The sequence below is a fragment of the Heloderma suspectum genome, chromosome 4 (assembly GCF_057233095.1).
Source record: "Heloderma suspectum isolate Gila_16-S chromosome 4, 16-S_ref, whole genome shotgun sequence".
In the NCBI taxonomy this organism is placed as follows: domain Eukaryota; kingdom Metazoa; phylum Chordata; class Lepidosauria; order Squamata; family Helodermatidae; genus Heloderma; species Heloderma suspectum.
This window is the reverse complement of record NC_139461.1, coordinates 72892364-72918380: the sequence shown is the minus strand read 5'-3', so window position 1 is coordinate 72918380 and position 26017 is coordinate 72892364. Positions and strand designations below refer to the sequence as shown.

General features: G+C 43.0%; 1 protein-coding gene across 1 annotated transcript in view; it reads right to left on the bottom strand.

The window, feature by feature from the left end:
- The window catches only part of GAREM1 (GRB2 associated regulator of MAPK1 subtype 1), a 106366-nt gene that overhangs the window by 3774 nt on the left and 76575 nt on the right, over window positions 1-26017 (bottom strand). The window contains exons 4-5 of the mRNA XM_084849621.1: window positions 13627-14805; window positions 915-1081 (exon numbers count right to left, since the gene is read on the bottom strand). Coding sequence (XP_084705747.1) covers window positions 915-1081; window positions 13627-14805 — 1346 coding nt within the window. The remainder of the gene's footprint in view (window positions 1-914; window positions 1082-13626; window positions 14806-26017) is intronic.

Sequence of the window (26017 nt, the reverse complement as noted above, 5' to 3'; positions counted from 1 at the left end):
ACATTGTGCCCATCTAAGTGTGGACCAATTTTTACATTGAAGTGCAAAATCCCAGAAGTGTCTCCTTATAATAAAAGGAGACTCTTCTGGGATTTTGCACTTCTATTCTTTTGGTCTTTTCTAATGAGTTAAAACAGTGGCGGGCAGACTTCAGGCGTGTGGGGTCTTCTTTGATTTTTACTAGAACCCTGAGTTTCCCCAACTGTAGGCAAGTGTATAATAGTGGCAGGCTGTGGGGCAGATATACACAGTGTTGAGGAACAGGGTGCCTCTGAGTACATATCCAGCCCTGGGATTTGTTTTTGTATCAAAAATGATTTATACTCCTTAAGCACACACACACAGTTTTCTTTGTTTCAGTGACCTAATTTAGGGCATGGGGAGTCTTTTTGTGACGATTACCTTATGGCAGCCCTATGGGAGGGACCATAGCTCAGTGATAGATCACATGCTTTAAACGCAGAAGATCCCAGGTTCGTTCTCCAGGTAGGACTAGGAAGGAATCTTACCCGAAACCCTAGAGAGCTACTGCGAGGCTGTATCAACAGAACTGGACTAGACGGACCAACGGTCTGATTAAATATAAGGCAGCTTCCTATGTTCCCCAACCAGGTGCCCTCCAGATGTGTTAGCTTCCAGCATGCCCCAGCATCCTTGCTGGGGCATGCTGCAGCTAGGGTAGCAGGTTGGGGAAAGCTGCCTTATGGATAGAAAGCTAAGGAAAATCAAACCTCTTTGTTAATACAGGAGGCCAAAATATATTACTGTAATTCTCTTACCTATTTACAGTAGTTGCAGACATTTTGCAGAAAACAAGTTAAAGGAATAAGTTTGGGAAAATATTCTTCACAGTTATTCGAAGCATCCACAAGTGAAAGAAAGCTGAGTGCCAGAAGGAAGCATTCATTACTTACATGTTGTGTAGCCCTGAAGAATAGTACGAGAGCGTTGGACTAGGAGAGCGAGTCTGCTGCCGTGCTGGCTGGCTTGTCCGTGGAGGAACAGAAGGACTGGTGGATGTCGGCTTTGAGTTGCGCGGTGGAACAGGTGGAGCATTCAGGAGTCTACACTCCTCTCTGACCTGGATGGGAATAACGCCTACTCATTATATAGCACTTGAGTATGTTTAGAGCACCAGCAATCCTTACAACCACCCTGTAAGGTAGGTCAGTATTATCTTCCTATTACAGATGTAGAGTGGAGGCTGAGAGAGAATGGCTTTGCCCAAGGCCACCTTTAGTGAAGTAAAGTGTGAACTTCATGGGGACTTCCTGGCTCTCACTCATTCTCTTAGCCACCACATCATGCCAGCTCTCTACACCTTTCAGAAATCCTTTGAGAATCCAGGTGGATAACAGCATTGGAGCCAGAGCCAAATGTTTTGCTCAAGTCCCAGTTTGTTAGGGAACATAAAACAGGGGTGGGGGAATAGAGACAAAACTCATCATTGGCAGACCAATACCTGCATAAAGGACTTTAAAAAAAGAATCTGAGTACTGGCAGCCCATGGCTTCGTCCTTCTATCATGTAGTAGCAGATCTGTATTATTATAGGAAAAAATACTTATATACACATCTACTTATATACACATGTGTTACCAGCAGAGGGCACATGGTAGCCACTGAAGGATGGATGAACCTGTTCATTACAAGAGCTGGTACAGATGTTACTGGAGCTAGTTTATTATGGCAGAACTGCTTGTACAAGTGGTCTACTTGCATAAGCAATGCAACATCTGAGTGTGAGACTTCTGTGAAGGAGCACCTGCTCTCTCGTCATTAGAAGAAATGATAAGGTCGTATCTCTAGAGACATTTCAAAGTGTTATAAAATCTCTCTCAGTAGGAACAGGGAATAATTTAGTAAATGTTTAAAACTATAACCCACTCAGGCACTACAAAATACTAATAGCAAATATCTCAGTCAATTTCAGCTGGGTTACAGGCCTGGTTCTATGACGGAAACTGCTTTGGTCGCTCTTTGTCAAGAAAAAAGACAGCAGGACGGTGACCCCATTGAATCTCCTGGATCTCTCAGCGGCTTCTGACATCATCAACCATGATATCCTTCCAGATAGGCTGCTCAAGGTGGGTATGGGAGGCACTCCTTGGCAGTTCCACTCCAACTTGGATTGCTGTCTCCAGAAGATTGTGCTGGGAGATTACTGTAGTTCAACCCCTTGGCAGTCATGCTTTGGGGTCCCCCAAGGTTCTAATCTTTCTTCTGTCTACATGAAACCACCAGGAGAGCATATCTGGATATTTAGTCTGAGGTGTCACCAGTATGCAGATGACACCCAGCTTTATGTCTCTTTCATCGAATGCAGGTTAGGCGGTCTTGAATCAGTGCATGAGCAGAGTAACAGATGGGATGAGGTCGAACAAATTGGAGCTCAATCCAGACAAGATGAAGGTATTGTTGATTGGTTGTTCATCCACCTGGGCAAATGTTGCTCAGTATGTTTTAGATGGGTCACATTTTCCCTAAAGGATCACAATCTGGAGCTGTTTTGAACTAGCACTGTGATTAGAGGCTCATATGACCTCTGTGACTCGAAGCACCTTTTATCAGCTTTGGCCGATATATCAACTGTGAACTTACTTGGATGAAGATAGCTTGGCTGCCATTTCCTATGCTTTGGTAACCTATTGTTTGGGCTACTGCAATGCATAGTACATAAGGCTGCCTTTAAAAATAGTTTAGAAACTGCAGTTGGTCCAACATAGGACTACTAGATTACTAACTTGAACTGGGCAGTTTGAATATATTGTGCCTGGCTCCCAGTTTCTTTCGAAGTCAAATTTAAGGTGTTGTTTTTAACCTTTAAAGCCCAAAATGGCTTAGAACCAGGTTACTTGAAAAGCCACATTCTCTCCTATGTACGTATCCAAACCTTAAGTTTTTCTACAGAGGCTCTACTCCGAGTGTTTCCAGCAAATGCAGTGAGGAGGTGGGTAACTAATAGGGAGGAGGTCATTTTGGTAGTGGCATCCCAGTTGTGGAAGAGCTTTCCCAAAGATGTTTGACTGGTGCCACCCTTGTGGTATTTTCAACACCAGGTAAAGGTAAACCTTTCTGTTTACCCAGGACTTTTAATTAATTCATGCTGTCTGGGCCTCTCAGTTTTAAAATCTTGGCATGTGTTTTTTTAATCTTGGGGTTGCTGTGAGTTTTGTTTCTTGCTGTATTTTATGTTGTTTTTCCATTTTATAGTTTTATGTTCTATTTTGTATCAAAATTGTTTTTATGTTTGTTTACTTTAAGCCTACCACAGAACTTTAGGTTATGGTGCAGCATACACATAACATAAATAAATAAAATAAAACAGAAGTTCTCATGTCAAGTGTTAACAGAACTAAGAAAAAGAAGTTGTTTCGGTAGGAGGAGACCTGGGATACAGACAGTGACAGGATTCTTTCCTCTCCAAATTATGCTTACAGAACTGTGTAAATAGTTAGCAGTAGTCCTTTGTTACCAATAGAAATTGATCTGCTTGTTTACTGTGATCCACTGAGCTGTTATCAGAAGAACAGACAATTGCAAGAGTCCTAAAACTGTTGGCCAGGCAAGACAGTCTGTATAGCTCTGTAACAAAGAAAAGTGATTCGTTCCCAGAGTTGGACAATATGTTCAAGTTAAAGGACTGATTCTGATATTACAGTCTCTTTGCCTGCACTTGAGAAGGTGGTGGTAGTAGATAGAACATTGTCAGAGATGTGTATCTCAGTAACATCAGAAACCTTAGAGCCAGAGAGTTTTACGGCTGGTTTGGTGGAGGCAGCCAGAGAAAAAATGTTTTCTACCTGGTGGCAGTGGAAAAGGCCGCAGGAAGGGAAGGGTGAAAAAGAGTGGGGGCACACTATTGTACCTGTTTTCCATTCCACTCATGGAACAGGAGATGCTGGTCCGTGACAGGATGTGAGATGTGTGTGTGGAGATGCTGTGTGCACAACTGTTGATGCATGGCGCCTAGGAACCTTTAAATGTGCCAAAGGAGTAGAATAGTGTTGCCAGAGGGTACTGTTTTGATGACCTCCATTTGGGGCTTTAATTTTAAAAGCAGCCCTCAGTTCCCTAACAATAATCAAAATGAGTTGTATTTTGTGGTTGTTACTGAATTTGAAGCATCCTCATGCTGCAAATGGATTTAATTCAATCAATTTAGCTCAGACTCAAAAGTCAATACAGCATACTAAGTAATATCAGCCCAAAGATTTATAAGAGGCCACCAACGAGAGATGATCATCATACATGCAAATTCCTCCATTAGCAGAACAAGGAAAGAAATGTGTAGAAAGCTTGTTTTTAAAATGCCTAGAAAAACACCCTACTAAGATAATTGATATGCTGATATGCTACACATTTGTTGATATGCTACACAGTTACCAGGAATTATTAACTAGTTCCTCATGCCTGTTTAATAAAGGTTATTTAAATATTTTTCAATTTCCATCAACAGAACCAGAAAAAAAAATCTCTTTTCCTCCTTTCCTAGCAGTGACCTGGCTCACATGATATGACACCCCACCATGGGTGATCAGCCATGGTGGGCTGTTGTGTCATGTGAACCCAGCATAGTTTTTGCAGAGTGGCTTATATTTAACAAGCCACCCTGAGGACCCATGGCTTGTTTTAGGGTTGTTGCTACTCATGGTGGCTTGTATTGTCTGAACCAGGCAGGGCAATTTTATTGTGGGTTGTTGGGAACAGCTAAAGAGCCGCCTGGCAAGAGTGGCAAAGACCACTGCTGTTCCTCGCGATCTCACTTGTGCCGCTGCCATCCTCCCTCACCCCTTCTCAGCACCCCCTGTGGCATGCCCCTAAAAACTGCAAATATCAAGACGTGATTGCTAGCAACAGAGGGAGGCAGGAAAGGGAGTGGGGAGCCAAAAGCAGCTGGAGGGAAGGTGCTTTGCAAGCAGGTGCTCTTACTCCTGTATAAAGTGAAACAGCCTTTAAAAAGGCAAGCCTTGAAATTGGGGGTGAAGTTGACTAATGCATTGACAAGAGTGGGATATCAGTATGCAAAATTCCATGAGGAAAAAAAAAGCTGGTGAATGCATTCCAGCATTCATAAGGGCTCTGAAAATTAATTCCAGTTGGCAGTCTGATGTGGGGTGGGGGAGTTTCTCTCGGTAGCTGGCAACCCCAGCAGACCAATTGCAGAAAGGGTGCTGATGTAGGGATAGAGGCTATCTATCTATCTATCTATCTATCTATCTATCTATCTATCTATCTATCATCTACCTACCTACCTACTTACAATATTTATATACCCCTCCTCATCAGAAGATTTCGGAGCAGTGAACAACATGATAAGAATAAAACGATGGTTAAAAGAGTTTAAAAAGTTAAAACATTTTTAAAAAGACAAATCCCAACGAAGTGGAATTCAACAAGCCACGGCTGGTCATGCAAGGAAGGCCTCTTGAAAGAACAACGTCTTCAGGAGGCGCCGGAAAGAACACAATGTTGGCACCTGCCTGACCTCTAAAGGCAGGGAATTCCACAGGAAGGGGGCCACCACACTGAAGGCTCTTCTCCTGGTGGACTCCAACTGGGCCATAGGTCCATGTGGAACCACCAGGAACATGCCCTCTGATGACCTCAGTGACCGGGCAGGTTGGTAGGGAAGGAGGTGCTCTCTCAGGTATCCTGGTCCCAAGTTGTTTAGGGCTTTGTATACTAGTACTAATACCTTAAACCTGGCCCGGTAGCGAATAGGCAGCCAGTGCAGTTCCCTCAGCAAAGGAGTTACACACTGAAAAGGAGCAGCTCCCGACAACAGCTGAGCTGCTGCATTCTGCACTAGCTCCAGCTTCCGGACCAGCCTTAAGGGCAGCCCCACATAGAGCACATTGCAGTGAACCAGTCTTGAGGTTACTAATGCCTGTACCACCGTGGTCAAGCGATCCCTGTCCAGGAGAGGCCGTAGCTGGTGAACCAGCCAAAGCTGGTAAAAGGCACTCCGAGCTGCTGCGACCACTTGGGCTTCCAGCGACAATGATGGATCTAGGAGTAACCCCAGATTACGGACCTGATCTTTCAGAGGGAGTGCAACCCCATCCAGAACAGGCAATGAGCCTATCTCCCGGACCCGGGAACCACTCACCCACAGGACTTCCGTCTTGCCAGGATTCAGCTTCAGTTTATTGGCCCTCATCCAGCCCATCACTGAGTCTAGGCACTGATCCAGGACTTGCACAGCTTCTCCTGATTCAGATGACACAGGGAGATAGAGCTGCATGTCATCAGCATACTGATGGCATTTAGCTCCAAATCCCCTAATGACCGCTCCCAGTGGCTTCATATAGATGTTAAACAACATTGGGGACAGGATGGTACCCTGCGGCACCCCATAGCTCAATTGCCAAGGGGCCGAGGAATAGTCACCCAATGTTACTCTCTGAAATCGGCCCCGTAGGTAGGACCGGAACCACTGTGGTACAGTGCCTCCAATACCCATCCCATGGAGTCGATCCAGGAGGATACCATGGTCAATGGTATCAAAAGCCAATGAGAGATCGAGCAGAATTAACAGGGTTGCACTCCCTCTGTCCCTCTCTCGAACAATGAGGAGTTCTGCCTCAAAGGTGCCTGGAATATGTACTGTAGCCAGTGGGAGGACTGAGGGGAAGGGAGGGGGAACAAGCCACAGTAAGCACAATCGTCTGTCAGGAGTACCATGGGTTGTTCAGTGAACAACCAAACCATGGTGGCTTGTTCGCAGGATGGCTTAACATGATGTGCAAACCTGCTCAATGCCTCTTTGGAGCCCTGTCCTAAGAACTGGTTCACACTAGAAATATGAAGACCTGGGAAAAAATGGGAGAAAACACCAGAAAAAAAATTGACACCCCCCCCCCCACAATTATTTTCAAAAATCCCTTGGAAAAAATGGGTTTGAAAAAAAAAGAACGTTTCTGTTAAGGACTTTGTATCTCTAATTCAGACACACATGTACTTTACATGAATTTCTCAGAACATAATTCACAGCTGAATTCTTGAACCAACTCCATGGAACAGTATTGTGTTTGAGGTGACACTAACATTCTGCCTGACAATGGACTCGTGGTGGCTCATTTGTTACCGCTAGAGATGTGAAGGCCTGAAAAAAAATGAGGAAAAATGCAGATTTTTAACATAAAAAACCCAGGGTTTTTTTTTCAAAACCCCTGAAAACACACACCAGAGAAATGTTTTCCCCCCCTAAATTTTCTGATTTCATAGAATCATAGAGTAGTAGGGTTGGAAGGGGCCTACAAGGCCATCGAGTCCAACCCCCTGCTCAATGCAGGGATCCAAGTCAGAGCATCCCCAACAGATGGCTGTCCAGCCTCGTCTTGAATGCCTCCAGCGTGGGAGAGCCCACCCCCTCCTTAGGTAACGGGTTTCATTGTCGTATTGCTCTAACAGTCAGGACGTTTTCCCTGATGTTCAGCCGGAATCTGGCTTCCTGTCACTTGAGCCCATTATTCCGTGTCCTGCACTCTGCGATGATTTTCCCAGTCTTTTTCCTTCACAGCTATAGGTACTACAGTCATCAAATCATTAATGTGAATGTATGAGCCATCCCTATTTCAGTGTTAGCACTGACTGTGCAGTCAGTCTCCCACATATACACACATGCACATGATACATATACAACCTTGTATGGTGCCACTATGAACAGCCATTATATTTTAACACACACACCACAGAAAAATACTGTGTGTGTGTGTGTGTGTGTGTGTATCTCTTTCTCTCTCCAGGGTGAAGAAGCAGCTCAATACTAATGTGCCTTTTCCTTCTCAAAAGACCAAGTGCAAGCATCTGTATCAAGAAATGCACTATGAGGTACCATTTTGAAGGAATAATGGTAAAAAAATCCCATATGTTTAGCAGTAACTAATGAGCTGAACATGCTCTCTAAATACTGTGCCAGAAAAAAAACAATAGACTGAGCACTGATCATGCCAATGCTGAGAAAGATTCCAAATCTTTCACAACAATTCTAAGTCTTTACCTTCAGAAACATGCATTTTTTAGTTTGCTTCTTCCCAACGGCTTCTGACAAAGACCTATTTAAATGACCACTACAATTAGACTAACAATGAAACCTATGCTACAAATCCGTGGCCAAAATTCAGAGAGCTACTTTTAATGTGCCTAATGGCTCCCATTCTGCCTAGTGGAACTTTTGGCATTTTCCTGTTAAACATATTTTTAGAAATTATTTTAGGAAATGTCTATCCTACCTAACCTTTTGGACCCCAAATTGATGTTAACCCCACATATATAGATAAGTGCCAAATACAAGTTTACCATGTGGGATTAGAGACTGCTGTTTAAGAAACATAAGTGGTCATGCGGAAATAGCTGACAGTGGCCCATGTTCATAACAGCTTCATCCCCCTGCCCCCCGGGAAACTAAACCAGATATAACACTCCCGCTTAGGCTCTAGCTTTGGCTGTCATCCAGGGTGAGTAAGGGCACAAACCTATGGTCACTAGACAGCGGCTAGACGGCCATAGGATTGGTTGGGGTTTGGTCAGTTTCCAGGAATCGACCTTGGAGCCCGCACCTCATAGGTGGTGCAGATCGACCCTAGGCTCCATGCTTGTAAGAGCAGCGCTGAGTGGGGCAAAAGGGGGCATTCCCGGAGGTGGGAAGTGTGGAAGTGCCGTTACAACACTTCCTATGTGTTGTCCAGCCTCCCCACCCCGCGCTCCAACATCCTGTGGCTAGATGGCTGGAATTGTCCGTCTAAGCTGCAAATGCAGGGCAGCTGGAGCATGGAGGAGAGGATCCTCTCTGCGCTCCTCCCACTGTGCATTGGACAGATGGTTGCCTCCAAGTTCGGAGGTGGCCACCAATCCGCATAGGATTGCTCCCTAACTCTTCTATAGGCTGGAGGGACCTGAAGACAGTCTACTGCTACTTCTTGGTCTTGCTCTACTGGTAGATCCTCCACACACCAAACCATTATCTGTACCACACATTAACCTCCCCCTCAGAAGTTCATCTCTGCTGTTAGCTGACAAGCATCTCACAACGTGTCTGTTACTAATGTTACCTGCTTGAATTAATGAATAGCATAGCCTTCCTCACGGAAAATGAGAATTTCCATCCCATTTAAGATCCTCTCACATTGGAGACATTGTCTTAATATAAACAAAAAACTTAGGCAGTTGTAATGAGGGACAGATGACAATCCTTTCCCTGGTGAACTGAAGGCTGTTTAAGATATGGACCGGGCTTATGTTATGCATACTCATCCTACATAGGAGCATAGGAAGCTACCTTATACTGAACTCAGACCCTTGGCCTATCTAGCCCTATGTTGTCAACACAGACTGGCAGCAGCTCTCCAGGGTTTCAGGCAGGGATTTTTTCCTACCCCCACCTGGAGATGCTGGGGATCGAACCTGGGACCTTCTGCATGAAAACCAGGAGTGATGTCACTGAGTTATGCCCCCCCAAGGAGTGCAACTTGTGCTGGGCAGAGGTTATGGGTATGTGCTCAGTGCAACAAGCTTCTGGCTCTCAGGGAACATGTCTGTTCCCTTGAAGTCAAGGTAGCTGACCTGGAAAAGCTGAGAAGCAGAGAGGTTTCTTGACTGGGCCTTTGGGGAAATGATAGTAGTGTCCCACTCCAAAGGTGCCAGGTCCTCAGCTGTCATGGAGAATGAGGCTCTCAAGGTAGGAGGGTGTCCCTCCAAGAAAGGGGGAAAATTTCTTTAGAGGATGAACTGATATCTTCTTGCAATGGGAGGAACCCCTAGGGATTAAGCCAAGATGGGAGAGTTGGAGTGCTTGGCTTTAAAGGAGAATATAGATATAGCGGGCATAATGAAAATCTGGTAGAACAAAGAGAACCAGTTAGATATGGTTATCTCTGGGCACATACTCCACAGAAAGCTATCTGTGAACTCTGTATGTGAAAGAGTGTATACAGTCGAACTAGAAATCTTGAATGGGACAGGTTCCACAGAATTACTGTGGGTGGCAACACCAGGCGTCAAAAGTAGTTTAGTCCTGCGGACATTCTATTTCTCCCCTGACCAAAATGTTCAGGTGAACTTGAGATGGAGAATGAAGTCAGGGAGGCATCCAAAATAGAAACTACTGTAGTAATGGGCGAATTAAAGTACCCTCACACAGAAAGGGTAAATGCATGTTCCAATCACGACAAAGAAGTAAAAGTTTTAGATACCCTAAAATGACTGTGTCCTAGAACAGGTAGTCATAGAACCAATCAGAGGGGAGATGACCCTGGACTTAATCCTAAGTGGTGCCCAGGACCTGATGTGAGACATAAGTGTTGTTGAAGTGATTGTAAACACTGACTACATTTCTTTCAAATATAACATATATGGAAGTGGACAACTGCCAAGAAAGTCCAGCACAGTCACATTTTATTTTAAAGGAGGAAATCTAAAAAATGAGGGGATTGGAAAAAGGAAGGTGAAAGGGAAAGTCAAGAGGGTCAAATATGTCCAATATGTTTGGGGGTTAATCAAGCCATAATATTAAAAGTTCAGGTAGAATATATACCCACAGATCAGGAAAGGATAACAATGTGGTTAACAAGCAGAGGATGCCAATGTGGTTAACAAGCAGAGTCAAGAAAGCTATTAGAGACAAGAAGATTTCTATTAGGAAACTGAAGTTTTGTCCAAATGAGATTAAGAAGGAATGCAAACTACAGCAAAAGAACAGCAAGGAGACAATCACCTGGTTAGGCACCATTTGCCTAATTACCCACCCAGGCACAGGTTGTTGTATTGTCCAAACCCAGGCGGCATGGCTTCTTTGAGGGGGAAACAACCCTCAAATAACCCAACAACAGGCCAAAGGGGCTAATAAGAGACATGAAAAAAGAATTTGAGCATATTGCTTAAAACATTAAAACCAATAATAAATGTTTATTTGAACACATAAGCAGCAGGAAACCAGCTAGGGAGGCAGTTGTACTGCTGGATCACAAGAGAGTTAAAGAGGTGCTAAAGGAAAATAAGGAGATTTCAGAAAAACAGAATGAATTATTTGAGTCTGTCTTCACTGCAGAAGATGTAGGCACTTTTTCAGGAAGGGAGTGTGAAGAATTGAGGTAAATAGTGGTGACAAGAAATAAATTCTAGGGCTGATGACAAATTAAAAAATTAGCAGATTACCAGGTTCGGATGGCATCCACCCAAGAGTTCTTAACTCAAACATGCAGTTGCATATTTGACAAACAAAAATATATAATTTGTCCTTAAGATCAGCCTCCATACCAGCGGCCAATATAAGACCAATTTTTAAAAAGGTTCCGGTGTGTGTGTGTGTATCCAGGATATTACTGGCTCTGTTCTAGGGAAATTGGTAGAAAGCATAGTTAAAGATAAAATTATCACATGCAGAGAAGAACAAGTCTTGCTGAAGAAGAATCAACATGGCTTCTGAAAAGATAAATCCTGTCTTACTAAACTTTTAGAGTTTTTTGAGAATGTCAATAAACATGTGGATAGAGGTAATCTAGGAAACTCTGTAGTTGGATTTTCACAAAGCTTTTGACAAAATCAAAAGTCATCAAAGGCTCTTGAATAAACACAGCTTTCATGGGATAAAAGGATGGGTCCTCTTATGGACTGGTAACAGTTTAAAGATCAGGAAGCTGAGCAGAAATAAATTGACAGTTCTCACTATGGAGCAATGTAAGAAATGGAGTCTCCCAAGGATCTGTATTGGAACAGATTCTTTTCAACTTTTTAATAAATTATTGGCAGTTAGGGCTAAGCAGTGAGTTGGATAAGTTTGCCAGTGGCATGAAATTACTCAGGATGTTAAAAATAAAAAGGGGTTGTGGGGAGCTCGAAAAAGGACCTCTTCAAACTGGGAGAATGGGCAATACAATGGCAAATGCAGATAATGGTAAGTGAATGTAAAGTTGGGGCAGAAATCTTGAATTCTTATACAAACTGATAGAAACTGAACTGGAAGTGACTGACCAAGAAAGAGATTGTGGGGTTGTGGTGGACAGCTCAATGAAAACATTGTCCCAGTGTATGGCAGTTGTGAAACAGGCAAATTTCATGTTAGGAATCATTGGGAAAGGGATTGAAAATGAAACTGCCAACATCATAATGCCTCTAAAAAAATTTATGATGCAACCTCACTTGGAATACTGAATACTGTTCTAGCCACTGCACCTTAAAAAGGATATTGTAGAGCTAGAAATGGAGAAATCAAAATGATTGGGAGCTGGAAAAACTACTATGGGGCTATTTAGTTTAGAAAAAAGGCAAGTGATGGGGGGATATAATAGAGGTGTATAAAATTATGCATGCATAGTCTCCTACTACCAGAACTCGGGGTTATCAATGAAGTGTAACGGTGGGAAATTCGGGACAGATAAAAGAAAGTACTTCTTCACACAGCACATAGTTAAACTATGGAATCCACCACCAACTTGGATGGTTTTAAAAGGGGATTAGACAAATTCATGCAACACAAGGCTATCAATGGCTACTAGTGATGACAGCTATATATTACATCCAGTATCAGAGGCAGTAAGCCTCTGCATGTGCGAGAGGGTGGTGTACTCATGTCTTACTTATGGGCTTCCCATAGGCATCTGGTTGGCCACTATAGGAAACAGGATGCTGGACTTGATAGGCCTTTGGTTTCATCCAGAGTTCTCCTTAGGTTCTTATTTTCACTTCTCGTAAATCAGATTTTGAAGGTTTTTGCATTGTTTCAAACACCTGCCTGATCAGAGGCAATAGTGGGACAAAAGAAATGTACATACACTCAAAGCACCTCTCAAGCCACTTTTAACCCTTAAAAACTCTTGTCTATCTCCACCCTGTGTTTGACTTAATTTCACCATTTGATTTATTTTTCCACTCAGTGTCTGCTATTTTTTAAACCTATACCACTATACTCTTTTTCCTCTTCGATGCGATTTTAATCATACTGTTCCTTGAAGCAAAGGATTATACTGAATACTTAAAGTTTGTAACGCAGAAAAAACCACCTTTAAAAATAACCACCCTGCCTATTCCATTTGCCAAGTCCATTTCCAGCATTCAAGTTCTTCTTCACCTCCCTCCTACCTCAGGAGCATTAGGCAGGTGCCAAGTTAGTAACCTTGTGCTCTTGGGAAGGCATCTTCACCCAATATTCTGTTTTACCCCACCTTTGAAAATGGCAAGAAGAACTTTGCATGGAAAAGAGGGGAGCATTTCTCCTTAAATGTTTTAAAATGCAACACATTTGCTGAACGAACTTGCACAACGCATGGAAAAACATGCTGTAGAAGAAAGCATAATTTCACTGTGCAGACACAGCAAAACCCCATTCTCAGCATTTGTGGTGAACTTTCAAACCAATCTAGAAAAAGTACAGACTTTGGCAGACACTGAAATTTCAAGATGAGTGCAATGGATATTGGCTAGGTGAGGAAATAAATACTTTTCTGGAAGACAGAAGGGGGAAAAAAGACCCAAAGCATCTGTGATAAAAGTTAAAATCCAATTATGGCAATAGAACTTGCTATTCTGTGACAGGGATTAAAGTTCATCTCCCTACAAAGGATGACTCAGGTTTATCATGAGGATTTCCCACTCCCCTTAAAAAGAAGAAAGAATCACCATGACTTACTGCTTCAGATTTAGGAGGCACAGGTGGTGGAGGTAGGGAAACTTCTGAAGATTTTGATGTTGCTGTTAAAGCCCCAGGTGCTGGAAGAGAGGAAGTACCACACTTGGACCGGAAAGAACTCCTATAGTTGTCACATTTGTTCTTCTCACTCTGTGAGCGAGTAAGAGGCTGATCACTCATCTTCCCAACCCCTTGGTCCAGCCATAGTTCTTCATAAGGAAGTTCTGGTTTGGTAGGTAAACATAATGATTCTTCACTAACTTCAGGGAAAAGGTAGTCACTGCTTCCATCGCCAGAGTCCTGGTACTGTAGAGCATCGTGAGAGAATAAAGCACACTCGCTACACAAGTCCCTGCAACCGTGAAGGTTCACCTCACTATTTCCATGGAGGTTGTTTCCATAAACACACACTGAGAGGCGGTGGAAGGATTGTGTCAACTCATCTCGAGCATAACTAAGGGAATTTGGCACAGGATTGTGGCTGCTGGACCGACTTTTCTGGGGGCTTTTGCAGTCTTCATTCCAGTCGGCTTTCACATCTCGCACAGCACGGGAATACTCATCTATATCAAACTGCTCTTGACAGAGGCTGAACCAGTGCTTGACAAAGGCTTCATGCCACATCTCCCCTTTCACAAGGCTTTCGGGGAGGGTAAACTTTGGAAGAGCCAAATGTAAAGGGAAGTGCGTTGGGATGATTTTGTTACTGTGCAGTGCACAACAAACCACTACAGTTTTGGTCTGAATGTTAACAAACTTGTAGCGGTGCCCTTCGCGAACAAAATGCAAGTCGTAAGGATTTCGCGGTGGAGGGCTTGGCACAGTCACATTAACAGGCAGCCGTGTTTTTTCTACTATATTGCGAATTGTGTGCTCGCCTTCTTGCATCTGCAGCTCTAAGGGGCTGCGTGTACTGAACCTGCCCTTGCACTGGAAAGGAAGGCTAATGCTTTCATTGGTCCTGTGGTTCATGCAGATCAGGCATGGCATTTTGCCTTTGCCTAATTTGCTGATGGAATTAAGTTTTCCAATCTTCTTGAAGATGGTGTTGAGCCGTGACTTCTCCTTTGAAGATTTTGCATAAAGGATTTCCGCTTGTCCCATTAATGTTAGCTCATCCCCTGTGCAGAGTGTGATGTTGTAAACCTCAGTGTCTTCATTGCATTCACCAGAAGCCACCTGTAACAGAGATAATTCAAAATTACGATGCCTGAATAAGTGGTTTCGAACACTGAGGTGGTAGGGTAAACACAACCACTATAAACCATTAATTTAAAAAAACAGTAGTGCCAGTGGAATCTCTAGATAAGGGATCAGCATTGCTTCTACAGCTAACCTAATTTCTTTTATGAAACAAAGAATGTAGGAGTGGAGTATTCACAGAAACCTGTAGACGGATGACTCTGACACGCTAACAAAAAACTTATCAACTTCTTACACAAAAATACAATTAATAATTGATCTATGTCAGGGGTTGGCAATATGGTGCCCACAGGCATCAATGCACCCCCACTTACCTTTCTTGGTGCATGCCAAGGTGCCCTACCCACTTAAATTGGGTAAACAGTTCACTTAAATTGTTTTTAACACATTTTGCTGTGAAATGGGTTTCTGCTAGTGCTGAAAACAGTGGGTTCAAAGGAGTTGTTTAGCTAGCACTCAGCCCCCGCCTCTGCCTTGTATCCAGTTTTTTGGGCAGGTTACTTGTCCTCTGCCACGCCTCCCATGGCAGCCATTTTGTGGTAGAGTCCATGACAGTGTCTCAAACTACCAAATGTTCCTTTGGTCCATAAAGGTTGCCAAACCCTGATCTATGCTAAGTAATATTTGAACGAAGTAAGAGCGCCCTCTCCAAAACACAGCCTTGCAAATTAGTGTTTAACGGGTAGTCACCCATACATACATTGCTGGAATTTTTCACCATACTTCCACTACCATAGTATAGCCCTACATTTCCTTGACTGGGGAACAGCAGCGCTCCAACATGGCAGCTGCCAGTTTTGTTTCCCTCTCACACTTTCTTTTGGGCTTAACATAAGAAGAAAAATCATGAATGTGCATACATGAATAGGCAGCCACCATAGTTCTGCTGTGGATCCCTGACTCAGGAGTCACAGTGTAGTATCACAACAGCTGGATACTCTTTATCACACTTTTCTTGGCAGAAGAGGTTAAATGCAGAAAAACTACAGATCTGTCAATGAAGATGCTATAGAGCCGAGTAACTAATGCTACTGGGCTCTAATCCAGGCAACAGTGCAGGGCTACGGTGGTGGAAAAGTTGACAAGAACAATTTATGGTTTGGTTGATCATCCAGAGGTAATTGCTGCTTATCCCAGGCAGGTGAGGAGATGCCATATTTCTGCACGTAAATGGAAGAGCTTCCTAAAATTGCTGGCTCTTTCACATTATACTCACTTTTGTCAAGTATAAACTGTGATCTCAATATGAGGAACAGCTGAAGAACCACCCCTTCCAGTCACACTGGAAATTGCACAAATGGAATGCAGAAGAAGTAGAACAAACCCATCAGACGTGTTCAGGCATCCTCCATATTCATGTAATTCAATTTAATAATGGTAATTGCATCCACACAAACTAAGGAAATGGGCTGCAGCCTTTAGCTCTTAATACATTTTTCCAGCGCCCCTTGCTATTTACAAGAAGAATGAGCAAACATAATTCCACATGTCATCATTGCTCTTTAGTGACCAAAAATATTCAGTTCACAGTATCTCCAACCAATACATGGCCAGAGTTTAATACATCCATCTTCCGTGTAAGATGGAAAAGAACATCATATTCTTTTCCCAATCGGAAAATCAAATGACAGAACAAGATTTTTCTTGCTCTTTCTTCCAAAAGTTTTCAGATTTAGTCATGGACGATCCCAGCTTAGCCCCTGCTCAGTAGGACAGACCTAGGCAAGTAACCATCTCTCAGCTTAACATGGAATGAGATTGAAATGACATAGTGATGTATTACAACCCACCCTGAGTTCATGAGATGGGGCAAGAATAGGGCTGAACATTTCTCCCCCAGCCCAGCTCATGTGTGTATGTGATTTCACCCCCCTGAAACGGGGCATAATTTTGGGGGTGAGGCTAACCAGTTTGTCCGGAAGGGAGCACTTACCATAGTGGCATATTCCTTTATTTGTCTATTATTAACCTTTTAAAAGCTGCTGCCCATAAGGGTGACCGAGATAGCAACGGCAAGCTCTCTCTCCTTCTCTCTCCTTCCTGCACCGCCCCCCTGGTGAGTGGCCAGACCAAGAGCTCCAGTTGCACACAAGTCCAAAGGGGTTTCGACCTATACTGCCATTTTAAAGATGGGAGGGGGAATGGAGGAACAGAGGTCAGAAACATGGCATTCTGGGAAGGGAAACAGGAGGGGCCAACCAGGGAATATGCTGCTGAGGTAGAGAAATGGAGGTAAAAGATGGAGCAAGGAAGACATTATGACACTGTCGGATGGGCAGAAGGTAGACGAAGAGGTGCCTCAAGATGAAAAATGAATTAAAAATACACCATATTTAACTACTTGCAATGCTGTAACTTTATTCTGTCTTAACCAAACAAGATTAAGGGCACATTGCTATGCACGTTTAGACACAAAAAACTTCTACAGTTCCTAGCATGGCTGGCTGGGGAATGCTGTGAATTGAAGGACTTTTTTTCGGTCTAAACCTGCATAGGAGTGTGCCCTAAATTCAATGAAAGGAACAGCTAAACAAATATTACTGAAGCATTTATATTTGTTTACTGCTTTCACAGAAAACAGTGCTTTGCTTCGCAGTGTTGCTCCACCAAGATGTCTTCCCAGGATGGGCATTCAGCTTGATTGTGTCATGGGTTAATTCCCTTCAGACAATATATCTGGGGAGTGGGGTGCAAAATGCATTTGGAATCTCTTAGAGGTGAGGGCAGATCTCAGTACCTTACGGCGCAATCCTATGCATGTTTAGACAGGCATTTTGTCTGTCTAAACATGCATAGGATTGCACCCTGATACTATTTTGAATAAATCTCTCAGCCTAACCTACCTTGCAGAGTTGTGAAAATAAAATTGGGGTAGGTGGGAAGAACTACGTATACCACTTGAAGGAAGGACAGAATATAAATGAAATCAATAATTAATTCATAAAATTATGATTTTTGGTAACATTGACGGCACCATTATGTAATTCTTCTCCCCCAAAAGTTAGTTTCTCCACCTTAACAGTCGTTGTTGTTGTTATTGTTAATGGCCTACCACATAACATTAGTAACTTACTAATCCATTTGTAATATTGATTTTTTAAAAACAATACAAAAAATGTATAAAACAGTCAGTTGATAAATACAATCAACAGTTTGGCAAAACTGGAGAAGCTGTATCATACCTTTGAGTCTCAGGAGAGAAAATTGGAACTGTGTTTCAAGCTGAATACTTTGGTATGTACAGCACTGCCTGGCTTGTAGCTCAGTTTCAGAATTTCCTGAGAGGAAGTTATTCAAATGCTGTGTTATCTACATATCCTCAATAGAGCTAATCCAGGAAATAATCAAAATCCTATTGCACGTGTTAGTCATTCACAATTCAGACCAATGGCATGTCAGTATTATGAAGCATTAGTATGAAAGGATGGTAGATTTCCTACCAATAATTAGCGAAGGTATTCTGTCTGTCTGTCTCACATACACAGACCAGGTTTGCACATAACACCAATTCATGGGTTAAACAACCCATGAATTGGTGGGGCTGCAGAGGAGTGAGCAAGCGCATTGCCTCCTACCTGGCTGCCACTTCCACTTTGCATCCGCTTTCAAAAACACCCCAGGAATGCCCTGTTCCTGGGTTGTTAGTCGTGATGCCTGAAACCAGCACTCTGGGTTGTTGAGAGTTAAACAACCCAGAGTCTTAACCCAACAAGATATCATGGGTTCAAGCTCTGGACATCACAACCAACAACCCAGGAACGGGGTGTTCCTAAGTAGTTTTGGAAAGCAGATGCAAATTGGAAGCAGTGAGCAGGTAGGAGGTAGTGTGCTGGCATGTTTGTGCTCAGCCCCAATAACCCATGGGTTGTTGTTATGTGCAAAATGGGCCACACACACACACAGCTTGAAGGCTGCTTCACACAAGGTGTTTTTGCTCCATAAACATCATTTCCATGAGGCAAAGGTGCACCCCATACTTTGTGCACATCAATCTAGTCACCACATGTACACATGGCAGAACAGGCATCTACATTATTTTTAACAAAACATGTTTTGTACACGCTTTTCCTACAGTAAGGCATGTAAGAAAAACATACTGTGTGAATACTGGGAGTTAGTTTTACTTTTAGTGACAATGAGAGATGCAAAGACCCAGAACACTGCATGCTTGTGCTATGTGCTTATTTTATATACTAAGGGTGGCCTCTCACGTTAGAAACAAGAAGCGACAGCTCTTGCTTCCTCTTGTTGCATAGTCTTGGTCATGTATGAAGTGTGATCTAGCACACCTCCCCTGTGGTGATATGCATTAGCTCAACACACATTTGAGTGCAGAGATGCATAAGTTTCTGCACTGCCCATTTGACAGGATGGGCAAGTCTGCTGCTGCTTGTTTCTAGCATTTAAAAACAAAGTTCCTTACCCAGAGCTCCAATCCTATGTCAGTTTTGTTATTTATTTATTCTATTTATTAGTCACCCTATAGCCAAAGCTCTTAGGGCAACATTTGTAACACGTCACTTATTCTGAACTGAAGCTGCGCATGAGAAGTCTTGTTAGTTTCCAGCATTATTCGTTGGTGGCAGAGGCAAAAGCAAAAGATACGGAAGGCATTATAATCAATAGTGTTTGACTAGCTGCTTAGATAGAGATCAGGTTCAGCCAGCTTTTAAGCAACTGAAGTGATTTATCTTATGGCTTCACAGTGCTGATGAGCCTCGTGTGGCGCAGAGTGGTAGGCGGCAGTATTGGAACCGAAACTCTCTCCACGACCTGAGTTCGATCCCAGCGGAAGCCGGGTCTCGGGTAGCCAGCTCAGGTCAACTCGGCCTTCCATCCTTCCGAGGTCAGTAAAATGGGTACCCAGCTTGCTGGGGGAAAGGTAGTCACGACTGGGGAAGGCAATGGCAAACCACCCCGCTATAGTCTGCCATGAAAACGCCAGCAGGCATCCCTCTAGGGGTCAGTAATGACCCGGTGCTTGCACAGGAGGAACCTTTCCTTTCCTTCACAGTGGTGAGTACAATTTAGAGACATGTTGATATAAAATGCTGTGTGTCAGAGATGCCTAATTCCTTAAACAATATTAAAAACACTAACAATAAAGTATGTTAATCGGGCAGAAAAATTATAGCTTTTGCAAGGTTTATTCTAAACCATGCATCTTTGCACCTAACCTCTCCAGCTTACTAAGACACATCTCAATTTCAGTCCACAGACAATTGCAGTGAACTTGTCTTTGTAAAGGCAAAGGTCAGCTGTAGTCTAGAATGAATGTAAATTTCTCTCTCTAGGGTTTTAGGATTTTTTTTTTTTTAGTCTCCAATAGCATTAATGAACACATCTTGTTCACTTAGCCCAAATCCACCACCCACATCTAACTCTCTTTTGTGGTGCTGCACACAAGAGACATCAGAAGAAATAACAGGCATTCATTGGCACTGCCTCCACATGACACTGGTAATGGTCAAAGCCCTCTATTAATACCTTTCAGCAATTTGGAAGTGTTTGCCGTCTGGTCAGAACTGGAGATCAAGGTCCCAGTGTGCTTGGTTTAACTCCTCTGCTTCCTCCCGCCCACGCTAGAGTCTTAGTCACAGAATAACTCCTTTTGTTGCCTTACTGTACAGTTTCCAGCCTCCTCTTTTCCAGAACATTTGGTAAAATGTTTAGTGAAAAATTGGAGCTAAGCCTACCTGGCTGGTTTGGAGGTAAGCTTGAAGACACAACACTGCAAGAAGGAGAGGCAGGATTTACTTTTGTGGATATAAAATAATGCTTCAGTGTATTGAAAATATTTGCATTTCAGGACTTGAAAGTTTAGATAGAGAAAGTGAAGGAGCTTGGAGTAATAACTTTATTGCATTGGGCAATAACCCTAACCAACCTTGTTTTTGCTTTACAGAAGAAAATTAATGAATTTCCACCTCTTGAGTCAGGAAGCTTCAGTCCATCCTCTTTGGCCATTATGCTGAAAGAAAGGTGACTGAATACAATTTGCATCCCCAAGTTCTGCTTTCAACAAAAGCAAGTGGAATGGGTGAACACTTAGCAACTTCAATTATACTTAAGTGTCATTCATGTCCCTTATCCTTGCCAGGCCAGCTTCTGATTTGGGCTTCACACTAGAGCAAGGATGGGAAACCTACAGATGATGCTGGCCTACAACTGCCATCTTCCCTGACTATTGGCCATGGGCAAGTCAGCTTCTTCAGCTTTCTAAAGGTACCAGACCTACTTCCTAACTCCGAAGGTGCTTTGGTAATTTGTGCTCGGTGTGGTAATGTTGCTGCAGACCATACAGAGACCCCTTAAATATTTGATAAGCCCCCTGAATCTTATGTTTGATACCCCACCTTATATGTTTAGCATTTACATTTCTGGGGGGGGGGGGGTTAACAGGCTCTGCTGAGTCTTTGTGATAAGGCAGGTGTTTAAAATTCTTTAACTAAGGCAAAACAGTTCCTTACATCTCTTAATAGTTCCCCTTGGTTGATAGCAGATGACTTCAACAATGCAGTACTTACACTAACAATTTGACCTCACTTGCTAGATTCCTAAAAGGCATTTTACCAAATGTGTTGCAAGGCAGAAAATGAACTGTTGCTATAATCTGCATCTTGCATTTTGGTGTCTATTTGGCCTGACCTTGGTGATATGTAAAAGACAACACATCTGGCAGATAAAACTGTGCATCAGAGCAAGATTACATAAACTGCCTGTCAAAAGCAAACTATACAATATCAGATGCTGCCAAGAGCCAACACAATACGTTGAGTCTTTACTGCTTTAATCTGGTACAGTTTGATATAAACCTGAAAAAATCCACTGTCTTATCAAACACATGATAAAAATCTATCTACTAGATGTATAATTTTTTGTTCTATAAGATTTTTAAATTTTTGGCTGAGATTACAAAATTGCTAATTTTTCAAATTCTATAAAGCACAATGCAAAACACACAGATATACACAGTGGGGCTGTTTGCACATAATGGCGGTGTTTGGTGGCAAATCCTGGGTTAATTAATCCAAGAATTATGGAGATGCACACTGTGTGCAAGCCACTTTTGATTTCCAGCAACAACTTACACATGCTGCATTCATAAGTGTTATCGTGATGCCCAAACCCAGGCACTTTGGGTTGTTCATGGTTTAAACCACCCAAAGTTACCCTAAGAATAAACCATGGATTAACTTTGGGTGGTTTAACCCACAAACAACCCAAAGTGCCCGGGTTTGGACATCACCCTAACAACCTACGAATGCAGCATTCATAGGCTGTTGCTGGAAACCAGAAGTGGCTCACACATAGTGCACATCTCTGTAATTCGTGAATTAATAAACCCAGGATTTGTCACCAAACACCGTGAACAGCCCCACTGTGTATATTTGTGTGTTTTGCATTGTAGTTTTATAGAATTTGAAAAATTACCAGTTTGCCAATGATTTCAATGGGGAAGAACAGTCTTCCTGAGCACAGAATGCAGAAAGGAACAATAAGCATTCTTGAAGATGCCTAGCAGGTCATTGACTTTACAATCAGACTTGAGACAGCCTTTGATCCCAGTCATACACTGAGCTAGAGCACACTGTCTGAGTTCTTTCCTTTCTTGCCTCCATTAACATTTGACATTTTAAAAAGTATACTATATTATGAGGCAGCAGTTAGCAATGCGTATGTAAGTGTAAAGATCAATTCACAATTCAGCCTTAAGAGCATTATTAATAATAACGCATTTTCACCCAGAACTACACTTAATGTTGAGGGCAGGAGGATTTGCCTATACACAAGAATATGTGTTCCTTCATTAAGGGCACAATCCTATGGTCATCATCTTCCGAACTCGGAGGCTGATGACTATCCATTGCATTTTTGACTAGATAGGTGATTTCACCCCTCTAGCCAGGGAGCTTTGGGGGGAGGCCACACACTTTGGGGGGAGGCCACACATTGGAAGCTGAGTAATGCAGTTTCCGCAGTCTCCTCCCCTCCCCGCCCTCTTTTCTCTGTCGCTGCACTCCATTTCTGAGTGTGGGCACATAGCCGGCACAGAGAGAACTGCACTGACTCTGAGGGGCGGGGAGCACCGTTTCTGCGCTCCGAAGTCAGAGCCCTGGTTCTGACCTCGGAGCCCAGAAACTGAAAAATCCTACATCCCCCAGGCACTGTCTGGGGGACATAGAAATGCTCCCTAAATAATGTACACTCCACCCTCAATCATCTTTTTTTTCTTGGAAGCAAGTGTCCTTCGGATCACTGCATTAGTTCAAAACAATATAATATGTCAAAGAAGAATGGCCGTTTCTCTGTGGCTCCCAACTATCCCCATTTCCTACACTTTTTGTAATGTGCTGGTTGTATTACAAAACTGTTCTGCTATTGGATTTCCAGCAACTCTTATTCTTACACAACTGAAAGTTTGAGAAGCTATGCTTATCAGAAAGGTTTCCTGGCTTTAACATGCAGTTAAAGGGTTCCTAATTTTGATCATTACCTGAAAGCACTGAATGAAGTATTCTCTATGCCCACCCCATATGCATACCAAGGTCATTTCAACTTCTTTCACTGCTGTACATTAGAATGAAGCACTCAGTTTGAAGCTAGGGATGCTGGAGAATGTTGTTTGGTCCACACTTTAAAGCAAAACAAACCAATCTACACTTCCTAGAACAATACATGGGTCAGAACGTAGTTATTTATTGGACTGTGCACTTTTCTGACTTTTGCAATGCAGTCCTCTGCTCAAAAATGCATTAAATGTGCATTTTAGGGAAAATGTATACAAAAAAAGCACATAAGGGAAAATGTGTACAAATAAAATGTGAATGAGTTTAAAAAAAAAACATTGGGGGAGACAGGATGGAACAGACTTATTGAATTTATGTGAAACTGGCACAGACCAGATGTAGACTAATCTATTTGAAATACACAGTTTTTATAACAGATGATAATGGAACATTTACAGCAGCAGCAAACTCTGATTTTAGACCAGGGGTAGGCAACCTGGTGCATGCAGATGTTTTTAACTACAGCTCCCATCAGCCTCAGCCAGCATGGCCAATGTTCAAGGATTATGGGAATTGATATCCAGCACATTTGGGGGGGGGGGCATGTTGCCTTCCCCAATATAGACGTTTAGCCTCCTATGGGCACTAACTGCACAGCCACTGAGAACTGGGTATATAATCTCACACTATGGATTACATCTGCAAGAAAATCTCCCCACTTCTGGTCCAAGGAACATGGCACTCGGCTGGTTTGCCCATCATAAGCCACACTGAGGATAAGCCACTGGGGTTGGTTGTTCACTCACCAACCCACATTACTCCCCGACAGACAAACTCCCACTAGGCAGCTTGCCATGGCTTGTTTCTCCTACAGTCCTCCAGCCCACTCCCTGCATGTATCCCAGCTGCCTTTGCACTGAAAGCCCTTTTGTATCCTTGACCCTACTGCAGGAAACTTTCCTGGTTCCCCTCCCCGCTCCAATCGCTACCCCTTTTCAGAACACTTACTTCATTCGCCACCATTTTCCCCCATTGTGCTTCAGGAGTATGAAAATGGGTTAGTAAGCGTTTTAAAAATTCTTTCCCCCTGGTCCTTCCAACTGCACAAGAGTTCAGATTCCTGTCCCCTATGTGTAATCTTGCCTTGTCAATTTCCTTGTATGTTAGAGCCAAGTGGAGTAGGTAACATACTAGGAAATCGACAAGGGGAGACTTCACATAGGCTAATCTGAGCACACTTGTAAAGGGCCGGGAAACAAATAGGGTGGTTAGCAAAAAACAAACAATGCTGAATCATCCACACCAGGTTCACATGTCACGGTAAGCCACGCCGACACTAACAAGGCTCACAACCCACCGTGGCTTATCATGCTGTGAAAACCCAGTTACTGACTGATGGTACCCAACCTGCTTACTACTGATAGCTACATGTGATGAGGGTCTCCGCTATATACCTACCAACTGGTTAAGGACACAGAACATACAAATCAGCCAAGCAGCTGAATTCTATAACCTGCATAAATTATGGGAAACTAGGCAAATGTGCATATGCAGCATTTGTTTTTGCTTCTGCAAAGAAGTGGAAGGGGCCAAGCCCTATGTAGGAGGACACTGAAGCCTTATTTCCTTCCCTACTCTACTTTACCAAGGCTACAGCAACATTCTGCTGAGCCCTTTTGAAATTTTATCAGGAATTGCCCCCACACTTTCAAGCCTCACCCTTGCAGCTTTAATGGCTAGAACATTGCTTTAAAAATTAACACAGAATTTCCAAAAGGAGATGAATTTTATACCCAATACAAAGTTTCCCACTTGCACCAGGGGACAGCCAAATATATACAAATCCTGATTATGTTGTTATGGATTGCTCCCTGATAAGGATCTTATCACCTGCTTTTCATTTCTCAACTCCCATTTTTCAGGCATAAACAACACTGCTCAAACTATGACATCCACCCACACTGGACAAATGACCTGCATCACTCTTTGAATATGGCAATACTACAAGGTTTTTTCTTCTTCTTAAATGGCAGAGATAACTCTTCCTTTAAAAAGAACTTGTATAGAACAAGCCTCCTCTAATCCTAAAGATGAGAACCTTCTGCAGTTCCAAGAGAGATTTACTCCTTTATTCGGATATGGGGCCCTGTCCTGCAAGCTGCTTTGGGAGTACAGTACTGCCCCTCACCCCATACTGCTGCTTTAGGCGGTGCTTTGCCATTACAAATGCAAAAAAGCTAAATTTGACCCAGTGCCATTTTGTTTATATATATATATAATTTGGTGGCATGGCGAGGGTTGCACAGGGGGTGGGGGGTGGATGTTTCCCACCCGCTATACGGGGTTCACAACAAAGTTAGTCTTCCAGGGCATCAGTCTTTCCTGTACAGAAGAAGAGATACATAAACACGGAGGGAGAAAGAGAGTGTGTGCACCTACAGGGTTACAGTTTGTCATGGCTGAGAAATGTTATCATAACTTTATTTGATTTCATCATATGCTGCAGCCTTTGCCCCAGTTCTTGGAGTTGTAGCTGATTCCATGGCTACTTCTTGTGAAGCCACTAAGTTGAAAGGTTCGAAGAAAAATGTATGGTAGCAGGGTAGGCAGTGAGGGGGAAATAAATCTGCCTGATCACCTCCAGAAAGCACAGCTATTGGATTTAAGCCTTGAAGATA